The sequence below is a fragment of the Uncinocarpus reesii genome, genomic scaffold (assembly GCF_000003515.1).
Source record: "Uncinocarpus reesii 1704 scaffold_2 genomic scaffold, whole genome shotgun sequence".
Taxonomy (NCBI): domain Eukaryota; kingdom Fungi; phylum Ascomycota; class Eurotiomycetes; order Onygenales; family Onygenaceae; genus Uncinocarpus; species Uncinocarpus reesii.
This window is the reverse complement of record NW_003052499.1, coordinates 588,528-607,099: the sequence shown is the minus strand read 5'-3', so window position 1 is coordinate 607,099 and position 18,572 is coordinate 588,528. Positions and strand designations below refer to the sequence as shown.

Genomic DNA, 18,572 nt, shown 5'->3' with positions numbered 1-18,572 from the left:
ACCGTTTGACTGGAGAAATGACTGTTTTTGCCTGTTTTGCCTTGTCCTCCGAATTGGCCAACGGCATTTCAAGCCCTCACGGCGCCAATGTCGCTCTCCCCCGTGATCAGAAACGGGGCCAGCCCAATGGTCGCAGGCCCGGTGTCGCCTCCATTATTGGCTGGTTTCAGCCTAAACTCGTGGTGCCGATAAACGAGGGGCCGTAACACCTTCTCTTAACACGAGGACCGGATGGACGCTTGCCCAGTACACCGCCTGGAGGCCACGATTTGCGTCGCTTTCGCGCTGTGGCTTTCTTGGTGAGCACTGCAATTGCTGAGAAGCAAATGCGGGCAATTGGGATTGCGTGCCGTGGTTACTGGGAGGATCTGTCACTGTGCGTGTGTGAAGACGGTCTTGGAGTTGCATCTCGGCGGGCTGTGTGGCCGCGGGGCAGCAAGAGGCTTGATCTGCAGCAAGGCTCCCTCTGCACTTAATTAGTAGACTTTATTATTTTTATCCCGTACAACCAATCCTGCGGGTACGGGTTCCGCATTGGAAGCGGGCCCCCCAAGAGGCCACTCTCAAAGTGCACGGCACGTCCGCAGAAGCACAGTGTCCCTCCATCTGAACATCCCCGTCCGAACGTCCAATCCATCCTCCTCTGCACACTCAAATCAATCAATGCCCAAATGCACAGCGACACACCCGATGACTTGCGCAGATACCTCTCACCAGGTCACGGGTGCCTGACCGATCATCCACCCCCGGACTCCCAAGCCCCCTCCCACTGCAGCCCCTCACTTTTGCGATGTGCTCACAGACCAACACCCAGCCTATCCGCATCCAGTCATCGCCCCCGGTCGCTGCAGCCCTTTGAGTTTAGTCCCGGAGCTTGTCTTCTCATTCGGTCGTCGTGTGAGTCAGGCGCATGACATGATACACTCACTCTGCTCTTGCTTGGTGTAACGGAAAAGTCACCAAGTAGTTAGTTATACCGGATGTGGGGTTTCACCCGCGATTCTCGTTGGGAAGACGCTCAACGAGTCCTGTTGTTGTCAGCAATTGACAGCCAACTACCAGGCAGCAAAGGCCTTGCGATGGTCAATTTGTCAGTGTGACTCATTAGGCTTTCCTGATCCTTGCTGGACGGCGTTTACGGACCAAAAGGACGGGCGGTTAATATGCCCCCGTCAGCCAGCTGGGGATTTCAGAATGTTGGGCGGAGGGATAGTTCTTCCGTGGCTGTTCGTCACATGTAAATCTTTTCGTGCTGAAGGAGGTTTCTAGGGCCTCAAAAGCGAGAATCTTGGGGGAGCACGGTTGACAGGAGATGTGATCAGGAATACAAATGCAGATGAGGGGCGTCCTCTTGTTGACCACCAAGAAAAGGGCTAGGAAGATGATGATTTCAATCGAGTTTCACGCCAAACCGCCCGCTTATTTCTTCCTCTGGCTGCTGATTGGCAACGAACTCCCCCTCCTCCTCCCCGCAAAGTATTAAGTTGATGGGCGAGGGGGGGGGGCTTGCCATCTGTCATGCGTGCAGCTCATGAGATGCAATTGACTTTTGCTTTCTTTCTTTTTTCTTCCTTTTTGGAACGGAGTCCATGCGAAACGGGATGTGTACCTGCGAACTGCCTCGCGAGCTGGGATTTGGCCAGAGTGATCGAGGGTGCGTGTGCATTGATTGATCTGAGGGCAGGCTAGTCCCGCATGCAGCAATCAAAGGAGGCGCCGGGGCGGCCGCTTTCTTGTCCCCTTTGATTGTGTCAGACAAACAAGCAATCAGCGAACAAGCACCAGACGCAAGGGGACAATTGTCAGTCGCTATGCCCAAAATGAAAATGTCTATCTACGGTGTCTAGTTGTACACTCTACAGTCCAAAAAATCCAAACATGCTCTTCTCCTTTCTAATCGTACACAATCCCAAGCTCAAACCACCCATCTCTCAAAGCCCAATAGCCGCTTTGACCTGCTTCATCGTCTTCTCCGCATTCCTCCCCGCTTTGTCGGCGCCCTCCCGAGCCACACAATCAAGATACTCCCTCCCCCGCTCATCCGCCATCAGCTCTGCATACCGCTCTCGAACCGGAGCCAAATGCCCAGCAACTTTCTGCGCAACGTGCTCTTTCAAACTCTTCAGGCTCAAGTCTTTATGCTCCTGTGCTAGTTCCGCCGGTGAGAGCCTGGACGTGTCATCAAAGTTGCTGAGGATGTCGAGAAGGTTAGATACGCCGGGCCGGTTGTCGGGGTCATAGGAGATACCCGGTTCACTGTCTGTGAGTGCCACTTTTATCTTTTTGTGAATGGTTTCTGGGTCATCGGTGAGGAGGATGCGGGAGTTGGGGTCGGTATGGGACTTGGACATTTTTTGGTCAGGGGACTTGAGGGACATTATGCGCTTGGCGGGTGCTATTCAAGTATGTTAATTCACAAAGCCAGGCTGAAGGAGTAAAGGATAACTTGCAGACGAGCGTATCTGGCGGCGTCAGCACCGGTCCGTAAATGTAGTTGAAGCTATTTGCGACTTCGCGCGCAAACTCCAGGTGCTGCTTCTGATCTTCGCCCACAGGGACGTGAGTCGCCCTGGTCTCATTGTGATCAGTATGCTTTTTCGTTTGGATTATTACCAAGGAGCAAATCGTACGAATGAACCAGAATATCCGCCGCCTGCAGCACAGGATATGAAAACAGCCCCAATCTCAGCTTCGCTCGCGCACTAGGGTCGTCCAGTGTCGAACTCTCCGGCAGCTGTAATTTACTCTTATCCCCTCACGCATCAGCAATCAAATCGCAAAAGGCGGATTCCAACAAGTCCAACAAGTCCAACACACCTTCCACTGCGTCATCCTCGACAAATACCCCATCGAGGAAACCGTACTCAATATCCACATCAACTCCGCATGCGCCGGAACCTACAACCACAACTCAAAACTCATCAGTCCAAACCCTTTCCCCCTCCCCAAAAAAGGAAAACCCGGAGCAAAGCAACAAGAAAAGTCCCCACCGCACTCTGGAAAAACACCGTCGCCCTCTCCGCCCTCAATCCCACCGCCAACAGTATCGCAAACGACTGCCTCCTCCACTCCCGCAACACCTCCGCCTCCTGCGGCAGCGTCAGTGCGTGCAGATCCACGATCGAGTAGATCAGCTGGTCCCCAGGACCGGCTTCATCTTGAAGTTTCACCCATTGACGGAGTGCGCCCAGGTAGTTACCCAGGTGTGGGATGCCGGTGGGTTGGATGCCGGAGAAGATGGTGCGCGGGGAGCTTGGGGAGGTGGGAGAGGTGGATGCGGCGCTGGTGGTGATTGGGTATCGTTGGAGCCATTGGCGCCGCGGAGGCGGGTTTTGCGTTGCACGGACACTTGAACAGCCTGAGAGACCGGCGCGGGTTCGGAGACAGCGGGCGGTTGTTGACATTTTGAGGCTCTTTGGCCGGTGAGAGATCGGAGGAGCTGGCGGACTTCAAGCTCAAGAAAAATAATCACGTGATCCAAATGGTTGTTTATATGTCTGGGCCATTACACTACTCGGAGATGCAAACACAGGCCCGGTGAAGTATGGATGATCTCCTGTGCAGATTGACAGGACGATACAGTTATACATTGAACATATACTCCAAATTTCCCAGCTAAAATGTCACAAACAAAACCCATGATAACAACAGCTGGTGATAATACATGCATTGCCGCGTTCACAGAGTGAAACTCTTTATTCATCGCCTTCGATGCCTCTTTTGAGGCTTTTGAGGGTTTTCCGTCTCCTCGCTTTTAGGCGCGCGGAGGCGGGTATATTTTCGAACCTCGTCTAGTGGCGCGTGATTGCGCGTGAATCGTTCCCTCTCAAGAATATCTTCAATTGACTCGGAGAACGGCGCACCATCCCTGGCGCCAAATTTGCCGAATTCTTCATCAAGGGATTTCAGGGATTCCATGCCAGCTTTGTCCATTGATTTGCCGAGATCTGTGTCGGGAGTGAACGAACGTAGTTAGCCAACATGCCCAAGCGGTGCGTACGCGCGCAGCCAGACAAGCGCGTCCTGTAGTCGGGGTATACATACCTAGACTAGAATACTCAAACACATTCGCCTTCATACCCACGCCATGGAACTGGTGTTTCCGCAAAAATGCCAACCACGCCTGCACCCCGTCCGGATTCCCATCCTTAATTTGTATCAACCTCCTTTTCGTGATTCTCTCAAAATTCTCTGGAGTCTTCTTGTGAATGAACGGACTTCGCAACACTGTCCACCGCTCCACGAGCCGTGGGAGCGGGACGGGGCCGGCTGCAGGTAGACGGAGGTAGTAGGCTGCTCGGAGGGCGAAGTCTGCGAAGAACTCGACGTGACGGGCGCTATAGGAGCGAATTTGGAGATCGCATACGGGAAGGCCAAAGGTAGCTTCGCGTTTGATAGGTTCGAGGTAGAGCGCCTGAACGCTTCGGGGGAGACGGAATTTGGAGCCAATCGACTCGAGACGTTCCATCCTGAAGGAAAAAGGCGGTTAGTTGATATCCTAGATTGTGGCGGAGCGTGTAATGGGTCGTTCGATTGACTAACCATTGTTTCGCTGCAGGATCCTCATCTGGGTTTTCGGCATAGCTGTGGTAGATGAAGGCGTTAGCAGGCTAGTCGTCGCGGAACCGGCGCGGAATGCTTACGAAATCTGTTCAGGAGTGAATTTCGACGCATCCACGTCCCTCACCTCTGGGGGTTGAACATCATTCAATCTAGGCGATGTGGTGCTGAGCGGTCGGATCGGGCTGGATATCTGTCGATGAAAAAAAGTGTGAGAACTGTGGAGCTCAACATATCAGGAAGAACGTCGCGAACCTTTAATCGCTTGCTACATCGCAATGCCGATCTGAAATAAGGAATTGAAAACATAATGCCTTGCGCAGCGGGTGTCTTCGCGTACCCCGTCCTCTTCCTTCTCTGCTCTCCCTGTTGTGCAATTCGATTTTTTGGAGATGAGCTGGTTAGTCAGCACATCAGCCCTCCGACCAATCACCACGGTCTTCACCTAGTTCCGCCCCTCCGAGCATTCCCCTCGCTGCATCTCTTAGCGCACCTTGCTTTCCTGGCGGAATTGTGAATGCTGTTACATTTGTCCTGGGGAATTGTAGCTGCGGCCTCCGGAATCTCTCCAACTACAATTTATCCTCCAAGAGAAAACTGCTAGAACTATAACTATACCATCTTCCTTTCGTCTGAACTCATCCCACTTCCCCGCCAGAAAATTCCAAGAATGGCAGAGTCATCTATCTTCAAACAAGCCCAAGCAGCATTAAGCTACTTGAACCCTCGACTTCCCGAGGCTTTGCAGAAGCCTCAGGTAGCCGTAATATGTGGTTCCGGCCTGGGTGGTCTCGCAGACTCCATCGATAGCAAGAGCAAGGTTGAATTTGATTATCGGGATATCCCTCATTTTCCAGCTTCGACGGGTAACTCTCACTTGCGTGTTCCTGTTGTAAGTTAGTTGATAGAGATTCTAACACTGAGTAATAGTTCCGGGACATCTGGGGAAGCTTGTGTTTGGGTATTTGGGAGAGAATACTCCTGCTGTATTGATGGTGGGAAGAGCACAGTGAGTCGTATCCCTGGGCGTACAATAGGCAACATAGATGTGGGAATCCAATCTCTGAAGGGATGAACAGTTTTTACGAGGGGCATTCCATTGACAGGGTGACATTCCCGGTACGACTTTTCAAATTACTGGGAGTAGAGATCATGATTGGTAAGTGAAAGTATTTGCTGGTTAAGGACTTCGGATCAGGATAGTAGCTAAGCCATGTACAGTTACCAATGCAAGCGGAGGGTTAAACTCTGAATATGAAGTCGGCGACGTTGTTTTGCTCAACGATGTGCGTTATCATAATCACAGGAATACCAAACAAGCTGGACTGATAACCTTCCCTAGCACATTTTCCTTGCCGGCCTCGCCGGCTTACACCCCCTGCGCGGACCCAATGAAGACGAATTTGGCGTCCGGTTTCCAGCACTCTCAGATGCATATGACATTGAGTTAAGACGAACAGCACATCGCGCATGGACCAAAGTAATATCGGTGGAAAGCAGGCGTAGAATCCACGAAGGCGTATACGCCTTTTGTGCCGGCCCCAGGTAAGCTTAAACCCGCCGTCAAGCCTCTTGAATATCACATAGCCAGACAAACTAAGCACACAGTAGTTTTGAAACTCGGGCCGAATGCAGGTTCCTAAGGCAACTGGGCGCAGACTTGGTCGGCATGTCGACAGTCCCTGAGATCATTGTGGCGCGACATTGTGGACTTCGAGTGCTCGCATTGAGCCTCGTTACCAATAATGCAGTGCTAACTCCAGTCCCTCGTGGAGATGATCATCTCCTCCAGCAGACGGATAAATCCAACCTCGATAAGATCGCCGAGGAGGGCAGGGCAAATCATGAGGAAGTGCTAGAGGCAGGCCGTCAAGCAGCAGTGGACGTACAGGTACGTCAACCTCTTCTTTACCCTTCTCTTCACTGGGTCTAACGGGACCCATAGAAACTAGTCAGACAGGCGGTCATAGACATGTTCCCAAAAACCAGTAATTAAGCTGAGTATCCGAGCCCGTCGCGCTCTGATATCTGCTAAGGCGCCTGTACCTATATAGATCCAGGGTTGAATACCCGTTGTCTTTATAATCTGTCCTTAGACGGTAATTCCAGAAATGATCACTTCCGGCCTCGTCTCCGCTTAGCTTGTAGGGCTTTGTAATGAGCCTTCTTGCCACTGGTCTTCGTGTCCTGGATTTCGTTGTATTTACGTTTGAAGCGGCCATTTTCTTCTTCGGTAGCCATGGCTTCTTCGACGAAATTCTTCTTGCGATCTTTCTTGGTGATCCTAGCACTGAAGAACTCGGTTGGACCTTCAACAATAGTACCAACCTGCGAATACTCTGGAAGCTTGGCTTTGCCATTTTCTTTCTTATAATGCCTTTTCGGGTCAAGAACGTTCCTCATGCGGAGGAGCTGGAGGTCCCGCTTGAGCTCTGTGGTGAGAACTGTCTTGGGGAGTCCAAACCAGTCTGGGCCGGCGGTGGGCTTTTCTTTGGCCTATGTTAAGCCGTCAGCATCATTCAATCGAGATACATGCAGATCGGTCTGGATGGAATATCAAGTAGAGGATGTAGAATGTTCAGAGTAACTATGATTATGAAAAAAAACTATCATGGAAGCAGACTAATCCAAAACGGATTAGGGGACCTGCATCAAGAAAAGTTTGGGACTTGTTTTCCTCATAACATCCAAGGGTGCAACGCAGGCATAGTAAGATCAAGAAAGGGAAAGACAAATACGAACCTTTTCCGGCTTAGGTTGTTCAACCGATCGAATGGTTTCTGAAAGCTTTTTCAGCTGGTCCGGAACCGCTCGCGCTTCATCCAGCAATGCTACACCATTGACTTCTGAGACATAAGGTTTTGCAGAGCGTTCAACCTTCAAAGTAGGGATACTATTTCAGGAGCGTAAGTCAGTAAACGGAGCTTGAATCATAAGAGTCATAAACTACAACAATGAAATAAAACTCACCGTACTCGTGCCTCAGGCTGCGGTTTCTCAGTTAATGCCAAATGGTCAGCTTGCTCTGTCTCAACCTTGCTATTGTCTGAAGAATTCCTTAGAAGCCGCTGCTCGGCTTCGAGCAGGAGGGCTTGGATCTCTTCTTTAGAGAGTATCTCCCGAGCTTGCGCAGTCGCAGTTGCCATTTTGCCCAGCTAAAGTTGAACGAATTTCGAGTCAAGAGCTCCTAACCATTCACGCATTGGTGGTGTCACTCGCTCAGGAATCCATGTTGAACTGGATGGTACTTTGTGTGGTAGCTGTTTTTTTTTCGTTTTCACGAGAAATTAATAGCGAGACGTCGCCAAGACCCACGTGACGCTCGTTGTGGAATTACAATTGTCCGTAACTATCTAAACTAATTACATAATCATGGATATTCATGCGCACTCGAGTTGACGAGCTCTTGAGCATACGGAGTACGGAGGACTTGTATCTTGGTGCTTTCAAAAAATCTCATGGATTAGCAATGGCTTTAGCATGATACGCCCAAAACACAGCGAAGTATCGAGTTGTAAGTATTTTCATCGGATAGTTCAGCAGGCCATTGGCCATGTCCTGAGCCTGAATGGAAGTGATGGGTGATGAATTGTTGGTCGATGCCTCATGTAATATGTTATAGAATTTTGCCAGGTTTGTCCCCATTTTTTGAGGTGACAGCCTTGGGTCAATACTAGTGGTGCTCACAGGTTGCATGCTACGCCAAAAGCGATTTTCAGCTGATTTACTGACGTCGTGGATGTTGACCGCAGCCATAGATGGGAGGTGGCATACGCCGTGAGGTGCCAGCGCGGTACTTTCTTCCTGTAAGTCAAAGTTTAAAGTGGATTGGGTATGGTTTTACTTTGCAAGTATTCCTCATCATCGAGGAATACGAGAATTGGAGGTATGGATACTCTCCATGATCGGGCACTTAACTGTCCTGGCCCAATGGCGGCGAATCAAGACTGGGAGCGCCAACTATGGTGCGAGACTCTAGGAAGAAGCTCTGTTGACATTGGTGTCCGATATAGAAGGCTTCTGACGAATAGTGGCTCTCGAGCTTCCGGATTGATTCATCCAGATTTGATGCAAACCAAATGGCTGGAGAACGCTGTCACTCGAAGAGAGCACATTGTACACCGTTGCAACGTTCTTCGGAAACACCGTAGAATTTCCTTTGGTAGCCCAATTGCAGGGGTAGTGTAACATGATGGGGCTATTGGGTTCTGGTTAATAGCATTCCCTTTTTTCCCCGTTGTACTCCGTACTCCTTATGAGAGTTGTTGTGTGTAAGACTGTACCATGTTTTCAGCGCAACACCCATTGCAACAAGAATTCATGAGCGGTATTCGCTCATGGGTCGCAGATGGCTTTACCATAAAAAAGACGTTCCCAAATCAGTTGTTTGGCCAAAAAGTCTTCCGGAAGCGAGGCCCGATAGTTAGCCTGCACTCGCGAACTCACTTGCCAACACACAAGGACAACAATGCCGATCGAGAGACCGAATGGCCAACTAACTAGTTAACTAGTTAATCAAGGCCGAAAGAACGGACGAGAAAACTAAGAGCTCAAGTCATCAGGGCTCCCGGACAAGCTTCAAATGGAATCCCGGACGGGAAATATCACCAGGCCAATGCTAGCTATCCCGAAAGTTTCGAAACAGCTAAATAGCCGCGATGCTGATTGTAATGAGTTGGTATAGATGAGAACCCGTCGTAGGCCTCGATGAGACAGCGGCAAAGTAATTGGCTTTCAACAAGGCGATCAATGGGAATCGATCCTATTAGCTGCTGGGATTGGGTTGCTGGACGCCTTGAAACTCATTCTTGCCTCACCATGCAGTGACAGGGGATGAGGTTGTTGGGCAAGGCTGGGGAAATCCGTAGCCACCTGGTTTGGATATCTGAAGTAGAATTGGTTTTCGAAGGGCCATCCCATGGCTCACCGGAGAGATTGTTGCACAGAAGACAAATGTCAAATGTGATAAGAGAAAAAGGAATTCCTGAAAGCATGCAACTAGTTCGTCTTTGGGCAACGACTATTTGTGGGATGCTCAATGCGGCCTAATCAGCCTGGTCTGGAGGGCAATTCTCGCATGCATCATCTCACATCATCACATTCAACACTCCAACCAACTTCCACTCCTTCAAGTTCGCCTGACCGTTTCTTTCCCGCTCTCTTCATTCTCGCGCCGATTTTAATTCCCCATTAGTTTAGCTCTTCCACTCGTACTCGCCCATCAGCTATCATCCTCCTCCCCTCCCGCCTCGGGACGAACCCAACCCACACGCGTCGATTGCCGCAACCCGCCCAATCTCACTCCTCCGTCCATCACCACTCCCCTCCCAGAACCTCCGCCGGCCATACGTTTGAGCACCGGATCGCAACGAGAACTCCCACTGGTCTACCGTCCCAATCGCTTCCAAATAGAAATATCAAAAACGGTGCCGAATCACGAATAATGGAGCAAACACCGTCAGGCCCTGCGGGAGCCGCGCAGCAGGCCGCTTCTTCGCGCCAACGGCATCATCATCACCAGCCACAAGATAATCAGGGACAAGGTGGACAGCAGGGTGGGCAGCAACAACAGCAGCAGCAGCGCGTGTATGATATTCGAAATGGTGGACATTATGGTTCGTTGACACTATGTCCGCTTTTATATTCTGATTCATCCATATTCTGGATGGAGGAGGATTGGTTTGCCTATGTTGAAGATCGCGGGCTGACTTTGTAATTGAATTTTCGTTGGGAGGATAGGCGCCAGCGCTGCGGTATGGGATACTCTGTGCTGTACGCCAATGGGCCGTTTGAGCTAATAGTTTTACAGCTTTCAGCACAAGGATATGCACCAGCACCGGAACTATACACAGGCACTTGGGCCAATGTGAGTTTAGGCGCCATGCGGCACGCATCAACGGCATGGAAAAAACTAATCGCGATCAAAATTTAATTTATACAGGTCAATCAAGGACTAACAGGCACAGCCCGTGATATCCTAACCACATACTGGCAACACATGATTACCCACCTCGAAACTGACAATCACGACTACAAGATCCACCAATTACCCCTTGCCCGAATTAAGAAAGTCATGAAAGCTGATCCCGAAGTGAAAATGATCTCCGCAGAAGCGCCCATCCTCTTCGCCAAAGGTTGCGATATCTTCATAACTGAGTTAACCATGCGCGCCTGGATCCACGCAGAGGACAACAAACGACGTACCCTGCAGCGATCGGATATTGCCGCCGCCTTAGCCAAGTCGGATATGTTTGACTTCTTAATCGATATCGTACCCCGGGAGGAGGCAACGTCCCATACAAAACGCTCCGCGCCGAGTGCGCCACCTCAGCATGCGAATGCGGGACAGATGCCGCCTCAACAACCCGGCGTGCAGCAGCCACATCATATGGGACCTCCTGATTATGGATCGCTGGGCCAACCTCCCATGGGTCAAGAGCAAGATTATAGACAGCAACCACCCATGTATGGCGGGGCTGTCCAGTCCGATCCTGCTTATGGCCAGCCACAACCTCAGATGTTTGAGGGAATGTATGGTTATTCGCATTTATCACACAGCAGGTTGGTGCTTTCATTTGCCTTGTGCAAGAGAATTGTACCCTAAGACTGACCGGATTGGTTGTAGTGACGGTAAATTCGTGATGTATGGATCAAGCGGGATATTCAGAGGGTGGATAGGAAACTGGAGTTGGTTAAACTTCGTTATGTTGAGATTCCTCGCGATTTCAAAAGGTATATGGTTATTTTCTCTGTCAGTAGGTTTCAATGATTGCTATCCGTGCCCCTTACTCTTCCGCTGGCGACGCAAGGCGTTAAGATGGTAATATTATGCGCAAATATGATTGCGAATTTGAATTCTCCGATCAATGCTTCTTGTTATCTGTAGCTTCGAACTTTCATTACTTCATCCCGAATCTGCTTGATAGTGAACCGAATTTGTCTGTCTTGGCCGGTGGACTTTGTACGGATTTTGTAAGCCTGTAGAAAAAAAAAAAAGATAAGCCGTCAGTCACCCCATTTCAAACACAATCGCAAGCCATCTGCCGTACTTCTCTATCAAGACCGGCCCGTTCATAGCATCCACACGACCGTATTTTTTATTTCGAATGGAAATATCATAAAACTCTTCCGTGTTATCTGCTTCCATCAGTTGCACAGTTTGCTGCAATTCATCGAGATTCTCAAGGAGAATGGGTACACCCAGCCCCTCTACGAATTTCGTGAGGTAATCAACGTCTTGAGCCAAGGCGGCAACGCCGTTTGGGTTGATCTTCTTGACGTCTGGGGATAGAGGAAGGGCCTGCTCGAAGCTATTAGAACGGTGGGTAAAGGAGCCGGGCGGGAACAAGATACGAACCAAGACCATATTCGCGGCGTGACTCAGAGCATCAAAGTATATGAGCTCTTTGATCTCGGTCGGCAAGCCAAGGAGCGTGGAATTCATAATATTAGACAAGAACCGTGTTAAAGTTTGCATGTAGTTGCTAGGTTCCTTGTGCAGTTTAGGTGCGTTCCAGTCATATTCAGCCGTTTCAATAAGATCATCAATCTTAGAATTGACAAGCTCGAAGATTCGTTTCTCGGCTACTTTTTTGTTATTTCGAAATTTGTCAGTTGCGCCAAGGGTCACTGGTCCGTCACCGGATGAAGGTGATCGTGCTGCCGCGAGGAGTAGTTCCAACTCTTGACACGCTATTTCGAAGTATTCGAGATTTATAAGAATTTGTACGATTTGGCCTAGATACTGGGCGCTGAGACGCTCGACAAGAGTTTCACAGACTTTGTCGGAAAGTAGCTCATCCAAAGACTTCCTAAAGTTAGCCAGATATCGAGCGGCGGCAATAAAGGGCACATACGGTTTTAAGAGTTTCGTCGATGACATTAGGATGCTGGAAATCGTCGTTTGAAAAGAAATAAAACTGATTGAGGAAATTTCGAATGTCGATGCAGCAAAGGGGATACATCTGAGAGAAAGGTAAAACACACGGAAAGCTACTGATCGTTAGCACCAGAAGTCTCCGCAAGTGGTGATAGTAGACTTACATTTGTTCTTCTCTTGGTTTCTCTGGAGTATACCAACTTACGTTGAGAACTTTATCGTATTCTTCTTCATTTTGTATGGCCATCGGCATGTAATCATCTGATTGAACGATCTATTTCGAACAATAAGTGGAATGTAGTATTTAGAGAGTAGCAATGGGATATAGACCTCTTGAAAATCATCACTGAATCTTCGTTTCAGAAGTTCGGCGTAACTGTCGAACAGCACTAATAGGAACCTATCAAACGCGCCAACCGGGAAACCCCAAGTCTCAAAGCCGGTCCGTTAGCGAAGCGAGTTTGCAATGAAACCCTACCAACTTACATCCATCGTTTGCATGAATAATGCAATCAAGTTTTTGATTTTTAATAAATTCTCTGCATTATTAACCGAAGGTAAAGCCTTTTTCATTAAACCAACTGCCGTTTGGCACATTGAATCCCAAAGTTCGTCGACCTGCAATTGGGAAATAGTAAGCTAAACCATATATGTAAAGAGTGGTTTTAGATGGACAGCATACATCAACCGGGGACCTCAGGTCGGGTATCTTTTTCATAGTAGTCCGCTCGACGATTGCAAATCCTGCAATCTCTTCAAGCAGGGTATGTAGGCAAGCACCCTCCTCGTCGAGAAGGCTAATAGAAGGAGGGAGCAGTAATTCTTTTTGGCGCCTCCTTGTAGTAGCATATTCGACACGGAACCTATCCATTCGGCCGAGGGATTGATGGATATGCAAGCACTCAAATAGCGGAGTGAAATCGACTTGAAGATCATCATTTAGTAACAAGTCAAATTCTTCATGTTCATCTGAAATCAGTTCAATTGCAGAATTCAGCTTGAAGTGTTCAAGATATGGCATTTTTTCAGAGCGTTCCTTTAGTCTAGCCCGACGCAGATCTGTGTGATACAGAGATATCTCTCCAAGATACTGAGACATCTCTCGAATACGGTACAGCCATGTGTTCAAATCCGCCATCACGGCATCGGCGATCGCCTTTTGAGTAACAGGAACAGAGCGCTGTATCACTTCTGCAATCTTGTACTGAGTTACTCCCTTTAAGTGGACGTTTTGGAGCTCATCCAGCGCTCGTAATGCAGCATAATGGTTCTTCTTTGCTAGCAAATCGTAGATTTGATTGGCCAAGAGTAATACCTCGAGGCAGTCTTGCAATGCCTTTGAGGTTTCATCGATGTTCTGCCGGTGACTCCGGGATTCGACCAAGGCCTTCTTTTGCTCTGCCAATCGCTTGGTACTGGCCTGGATCGATTGATTAAGGTCCAATATCTCGGACGTCAAACTAACGGTACCTTCTCGAATGTCCAGCAACTGATTAATTGAGGTGACGAATTCCTGGTGTGTAGAAGTGCAGATACTCTCAATCTGCGCCTCGCGGTCATTCGCGAACTTAGTAAGGGACTGTAGTAGCTGTGACGTTCGATTGCCATGGCTATACTCCCGGATCGAAGGAATGAGTTGGTCTAAATAGTCCGTGTCCGAGGAGGAATTGACTATCTGGATTATCCAGCCTTGGATTAGTACGGCGTTATCCAGAGTAGATCCAAACAACTTACGTGGTTGAGTAAGTAGGAGAGTTCGCTGCGTGACTTTGTCGGAGCTGGCATATTTGTTATGGACCTTGCGGTCAACGGGTATCGAAGCTATTAACACAAGCAGTCTGATGAAGCATCTCGCTTAGAATATTATGGCATCAGGGCTCTCGACGTTCATGAGTTAAACACAGGTGCCTGATGATGAAACTGGGACCGCTTAGCTAAGCAGCCGGGACGCATTATGAACCCCTATCCAAATGCTTGGCATCAACCTCACTTCATCGCATCTAACTACAGCAATGCTATACAAACCTTTGCTTTTCCTCGGAACTTCGGGATTACATATGCCTCCAGAAGGCAACCCTATCAGTACTATGAAGCTGTAGACTTTCCCTTACTGCTCTGATTCCCTCTATGAACGCACGGGCTTGGGAAGTCCGAAGTTGAATGTACAGCGCTGCTGTACGGTTTTCCACTTTCTCTTTTTGTCTATCTCTTCGGGATTTTCCATCAAATTTTCTTCTTGAATCAACACAAGGAGGCTGGGGTATTTTACAAGGCTGGGTAATCTGTCAGCTTGAGAAGCAATATTTCTTTGTTGATAGACATCTTCGAAAGATTCACGCCTTGTACAGCTGCTTATGGATGTAACGAGGTTTTTTTATCACAAGCTGGCCACTTTTCTATGCAAAAGGACAGTATTCCAATATGTGCTGTCCACCAGGGCATATAGGAAGCCAAGCCCAATGGGTATGTATTTGGAGATTTTGCTATAGAAGCTCAAGCCACAATGCCGCCGTAAGGGCACCAAGCCGGAAGCCGGGTTTAGACTGGATGGATGTATCTAGTATACTAATATAAAGGCGAATCTCCATGCAAGTTCACCCAGGTTGCAGCCCTTCCCAAAATGGCAACACCCCCTTTTGGACCAGCAAACATCCCCTCACTTGTCATAACATGTTATGAGACGAAAATACAGGGTAATCATGGTTCTTTTCCTATCTGGGAACCTCTCTTCTCACATAATTCCCCTCTGCTCTTGGCCTATTTGGGAATTCTTTCCTGTTTTTCCTTATCTTTCACAACGCCCAGGTGTTATGTTACCCTCTGTTACCTGGCGCGTATTGTCCTGTTTTGTGTTGTGGGCGGCGGAGTTGGCGGGGTGTCAGCTCGCTCCCTCACTTTGCCAGCTGCTTTCCGCCTGATATCCTCCCATTTTGCCCCGCTGCACTGAGCTTCCATCTCGACATTCGACTCCTCCCTCCCCCCCTGCCACCCCGTTCGTTGCCTCTCGCCCTGTTCTTTGAGCAGAGATTTCCTCCCCTCGTCGCCCCTTACCAGCCTCCCATTTCCCTCGGATTTCCTATCTTTTTCTCTCTCACTCATCTCTTCTTCTTCACTTTCTCTTTTCCATCCATCTTTCTCGCTAACCGCACAACCTCTCGAATCTTCGCTTCGTCTCAATTTCCACTTCGTTTCTACTCTTCTTGTTCAATCATCTTTATCTCGCTCCTCACATCTCCTCTACTTCTACAATCTACATTCTTACGCCTTTTTTGGCCCTTTCGAACTTTGCACCATTGAATCATGATGATTCACGGAAACGGATCTCCTGGCGCTGCCAGCAGCAACCATTCTTCTGATGGGGCTGCCTCTCGTCATGGTTCTCCGGAAACCAAACTCACTGCATTCTCTCCAGAGGATGTCCGCATGAAGTCGCTCCTGGACAACGGAGCCGGCATTGGCCTTCGTAGAGACGAAGTCATGGCTTTTACTTCTGCGTACGTTGCTGAAAATTATCATATATTACTCAAAAATCGAGATTTCTAACTTGCATTTCTCAGCCATTACCCTGGACACAGCCAGGATCCATTCATGACCGCTTCTGGGGCGAATGCTCGAGTTCAGCTCTCTCCGACTGCAAGCCCTTTCACCCCAGCTAGCTATATTCAAAGTGGCTTTACTGGAAATGATCGTATCTCCGCTTTTTTGAAGCAAAACGAGATGCAGCAGTCCAGAATCGGTTACTTGGCTGCGAATTCTGTCCCAGAGACTCCATTTACCCCAAATGGTTCCCTCACTCGCAATTCTCCTCCACGTTTCGGGCCAATTGGGCCAGGCTCTCTTATCCCCTTGGGTTACCCTAAACAGGATGAAGCGGCTGTCGGAAAAATGAGATATTTGACAGCTACCTCTGAGCCAGAGACCCCCTTTACTCCGAATGGGTCCCTCGCTCGAAACTCTCCTGCTCGCCATGGTACTATTGGGCAACCCTATGTGGTATCTGCACCAATTCAAATTATGTATTGCCAAATTGGCATTTTTGACAAGGTCAACCGCAACCGCGCCTTTGCCATTGATGGTGCGCCTATGGATTTGGCTTACTTGACTATCGTTAGCCTTTTTGATGTAAGTGACGTCTTTTCACCTTGGAGCCAATCTGAATACTATGCTAATTGATTCTGTTAGCGCCATGAGTTTAGCACTCTCAAAGGTCCCATCCTCACTGAACTGGGAACCCATGGCCGAATTTACGCCGGTTTTACTGATAGCCGGGATGCCAGAGCTGCTTTTGACAAAATTCAAAAGACTTATCCTGCTTGGTATTTGCAGCCTTTGACTGCTAAAGAATTTGCTGGAAAACACGATGCTACTCACGTAGCTACAACTTCTGATTACGAGGGATATATTTTTGCCTCAGTCTACTTTAACGGTCTCCAGCCAGGTGCGGATGGGCGCGTCATTTCCCATAACTTCAAAGATATCCTTGAGAAGTTTGGCGACATCAAGGCATTTTGTACCATCCCAACCGAACAGAACCACGTTATCGATTTCATCGTCGAGTTTTTCGATACTCGTCCTGCTGAGAACGTCGCATCTACCCTAAACGGAAGCTCAGTTGATGTAAGTCTACTTCCTATCCATCCTTCTGGGCATGGCCCATCTAATCTGCATTAGGATTGCATTCTTGAGATAAAACTCTACAGACCTGATGTTTTAGAGAATCATTATCTTGACCTGGAACGAAAGGATACCTCAGAATCCTTCCCTAGACAGCCACTTGAACGTCGAAATAGCATTGAGAACCAATATGTCGAACTCAGTCCAACCGGTCGCTCGACCATTCCGATTGGTGACCCTGTTAGCGAACTTACCTGGCTTCGCAGATCCGATAACAATCTTTCCTCCCGACCTCGTCATGACTTCGGACGTCGACATGAACCGCGTCCTAACAACCAAAACTATGTCGACATTGAGAAAATTCGTCTTGGTCTTGATGTTCGCACTACCGTGAGTTCCACCTCCTACTTAGTCTTAAAATATTTATCTAACAGCAACTAGATCATGCTGCGTAACATTCCCAACAAGATTGACCAAATGATGTTGAAAGATATCGTTGATGAGACTAGCTTCGGCAAATATGACTTCATGTACTTACGTATCGGTTAGTGCCCTCGATGAATTTTTTGCTCAAGCTAGTTACATACTAACAAAATTTTATATAGATTTCGCCAACAATTGCAAGTTAGTATCAGTCTAAAGCAGGTCTTTATTGGTTTGTCTACTTATCCGTATATAGTGTTGGCTATGCCTTCATCAACTTTGAAGATGTAAGCCTGCCTTTCTATTGACATAATAGACTGTTGCTGACATTGAAGTAGCCAATCGATATTATTGACGTGAGCAGACCAACCACATTAATGCCATCAGTTTTACTGATTGTTTTATAGTTTGCCAGCGCTCGTGCCGGCCGTACATGGTATGGTGTCTTTTGAATTCCTACGGGACCTCAGTTAACATTTACCACAGGAATTGCTTTAATAGCGACAAGATCGCAGAAATATCCTATGCTAGTAAGCGACAGCTATCTTCTATCCATCTAATAATTCGCTAATATTTTCTCTAGCGATTCAAGGAAGGGACTGCTTGGTTCAGAAGTTCCGTAATAGCTCGGTTATGTTAGAGCATCCTACCTTCCGTCCAAAGGTAATTTTCCAATTATCAATCTCTATACTATTTTACTAAACTCCTAAAGTTGTTTTATACTGGCACCGGACCATTAACTGGCACAGAAGAACGTTTTCCTGGCCCCGATAATCCATCCAAGATGCGGCGTAGTGTTGAAAACGCCGAGCACGTTGGCATGTATAAACTAGCTCAATCGATCAGTGTCAAATTCCAACTTTTGCTAACCTCCTTGTTCAGGTCTCTTTGCGCCGAGAGTTGGCCAACAATATCGGGATGAGCAACGTCGTCGTCGATCTCAATACGACCGTGGAACCACTGCTGCAGAGCGTGAAAACCATGGACCTCGTAACTATTATCCTCGCCGTATGACACTTGAAAGTGGGAATAGCAACAATTATGTTCCAATGTCTCGTTGGTGCGAATTCCAATACCAACACTGAGCTTTCAAGGT

General features: G+C 48.4%; 7 protein-coding genes across 7 annotated transcripts; 3 read left to right on the top strand and 4 right to left on the bottom strand.

Moving 5' to 3' along the window:
• Positions 1–1,931: 1,931 nt before the first annotated feature.
• Positions 1,932–3,404, bottom strand: UREG_03172 (tryptophanyl-tRNA synthetase; the record flags this gene model as incomplete). Its single annotated transcript, XM_002543609.1, has 3 exons — positions 1,932–2,395; positions 2,818–2,898; positions 2,996–3,404. 3 exons carry the CDS (start codon positions 3,402–3,404, stop codon positions 1,932–1,934), a joined length of 954 nt encoding a protein of 317 aa, XP_002543655.1.
• A 295-nt stretch (positions 3,405–3,699) lies between these two features.
• UREG_03171 (30S ribosomal protein S10) lies at positions 3,700–4,869 on the bottom strand (the record flags this gene model as incomplete). Its single annotated transcript, XM_002543608.1, has 5 exons — positions 3,700–3,947; positions 4,045–4,469; positions 4,543–4,584; positions 4,644–4,753; positions 4,816–4,869. 5 exons carry the CDS (start codon positions 4,867–4,869, stop codon positions 3,700–3,702), a joined length of 879 nt encoding a protein of 292 aa, XP_002543654.1.
• Positions 4,870–5,230: 361 nt separating this feature from the next.
• UREG_03170 (purine nucleoside phosphorylase) lies at positions 5,231–6,530 on the top strand (the record flags this gene model as incomplete). Its single annotated transcript, XM_002543607.1, has 7 exons — positions 5,231–5,456; positions 5,491–5,569; positions 5,640–5,719; positions 5,782–5,846; positions 5,903–6,105; positions 6,196–6,451; positions 6,513–6,530. 7 exons carry the CDS (start codon positions 5,231–5,233, stop codon positions 6,528–6,530), a joined length of 927 nt encoding a protein of 308 aa, XP_002543653.1.
• Positions 6,531–6,675: 145 nt separating this feature from the next.
• On the bottom strand, positions 6,676–7,706 carry UREG_03169 (uncharacterized protein; the record flags this gene model as incomplete). The annotated part of the gene is made up of 3 exons (XM_002543606.1): positions 6,676–7,056; positions 7,303–7,453; positions 7,531–7,706. 3 exons carry the CDS (start codon positions 7,704–7,706, stop codon positions 6,676–6,678), a joined length of 708 nt encoding a protein of 235 aa, XP_002543652.1.
• A 1,322-nt stretch (positions 7,707–9,028) lies between these two features.
• Positions 9,029–11,164, top strand: UREG_03168 (transcriptional activator HAP5; the record flags this gene model as incomplete). Its single annotated transcript, XM_002543605.1, has 4 exons — positions 9,029–9,062; positions 9,786–10,175; positions 10,362–10,426; positions 10,502–11,164. The coding sequence occupies 4 exons, from the start codon at positions 9,029–9,031 to the stop codon at positions 11,162–11,164; spliced, it is 1,152 nt and encodes a 383-aa protein (XP_002543651.1).
• A 405-nt stretch (positions 11,165–11,569) lies between these two features.
• On the bottom strand, positions 11,570–14,392 carry UREG_03167 (uncharacterized protein; the record flags this gene model as incomplete). The annotated part of the gene is made up of 6 exons (XM_002543604.1): positions 11,570–12,367; positions 12,417–12,524; positions 12,645–12,713; positions 12,926–13,057; positions 13,122–14,168; positions 14,342–14,392. The coding sequence occupies 6 exons, from the start codon at positions 14,390–14,392 to the stop codon at positions 11,570–11,572; spliced, it is 2,205 nt and encodes a 734-aa protein (XP_002543650.1).
• Positions 14,393–15,742: 1,350 nt separating this feature from the next.
• UREG_03166 (uncharacterized protein) lies at positions 15,743–17,928 on the top strand (the record flags this gene model as incomplete). The annotated part of the gene is made up of 8 exons (XM_002543603.1): positions 15,743–15,933; positions 15,997–16,561; positions 16,622–17,056; positions 17,111–17,443; positions 17,495–17,597; positions 17,659–17,677; positions 17,733–17,763; positions 17,884–17,928. The coding sequence occupies 8 exons, from the start codon at positions 15,743–15,745 to the stop codon at positions 17,926–17,928; spliced, it is 1,722 nt and encodes a 573-aa protein (XP_002543649.1).
• Positions 17,929–18,572: the final 644 nt, after the last annotated feature.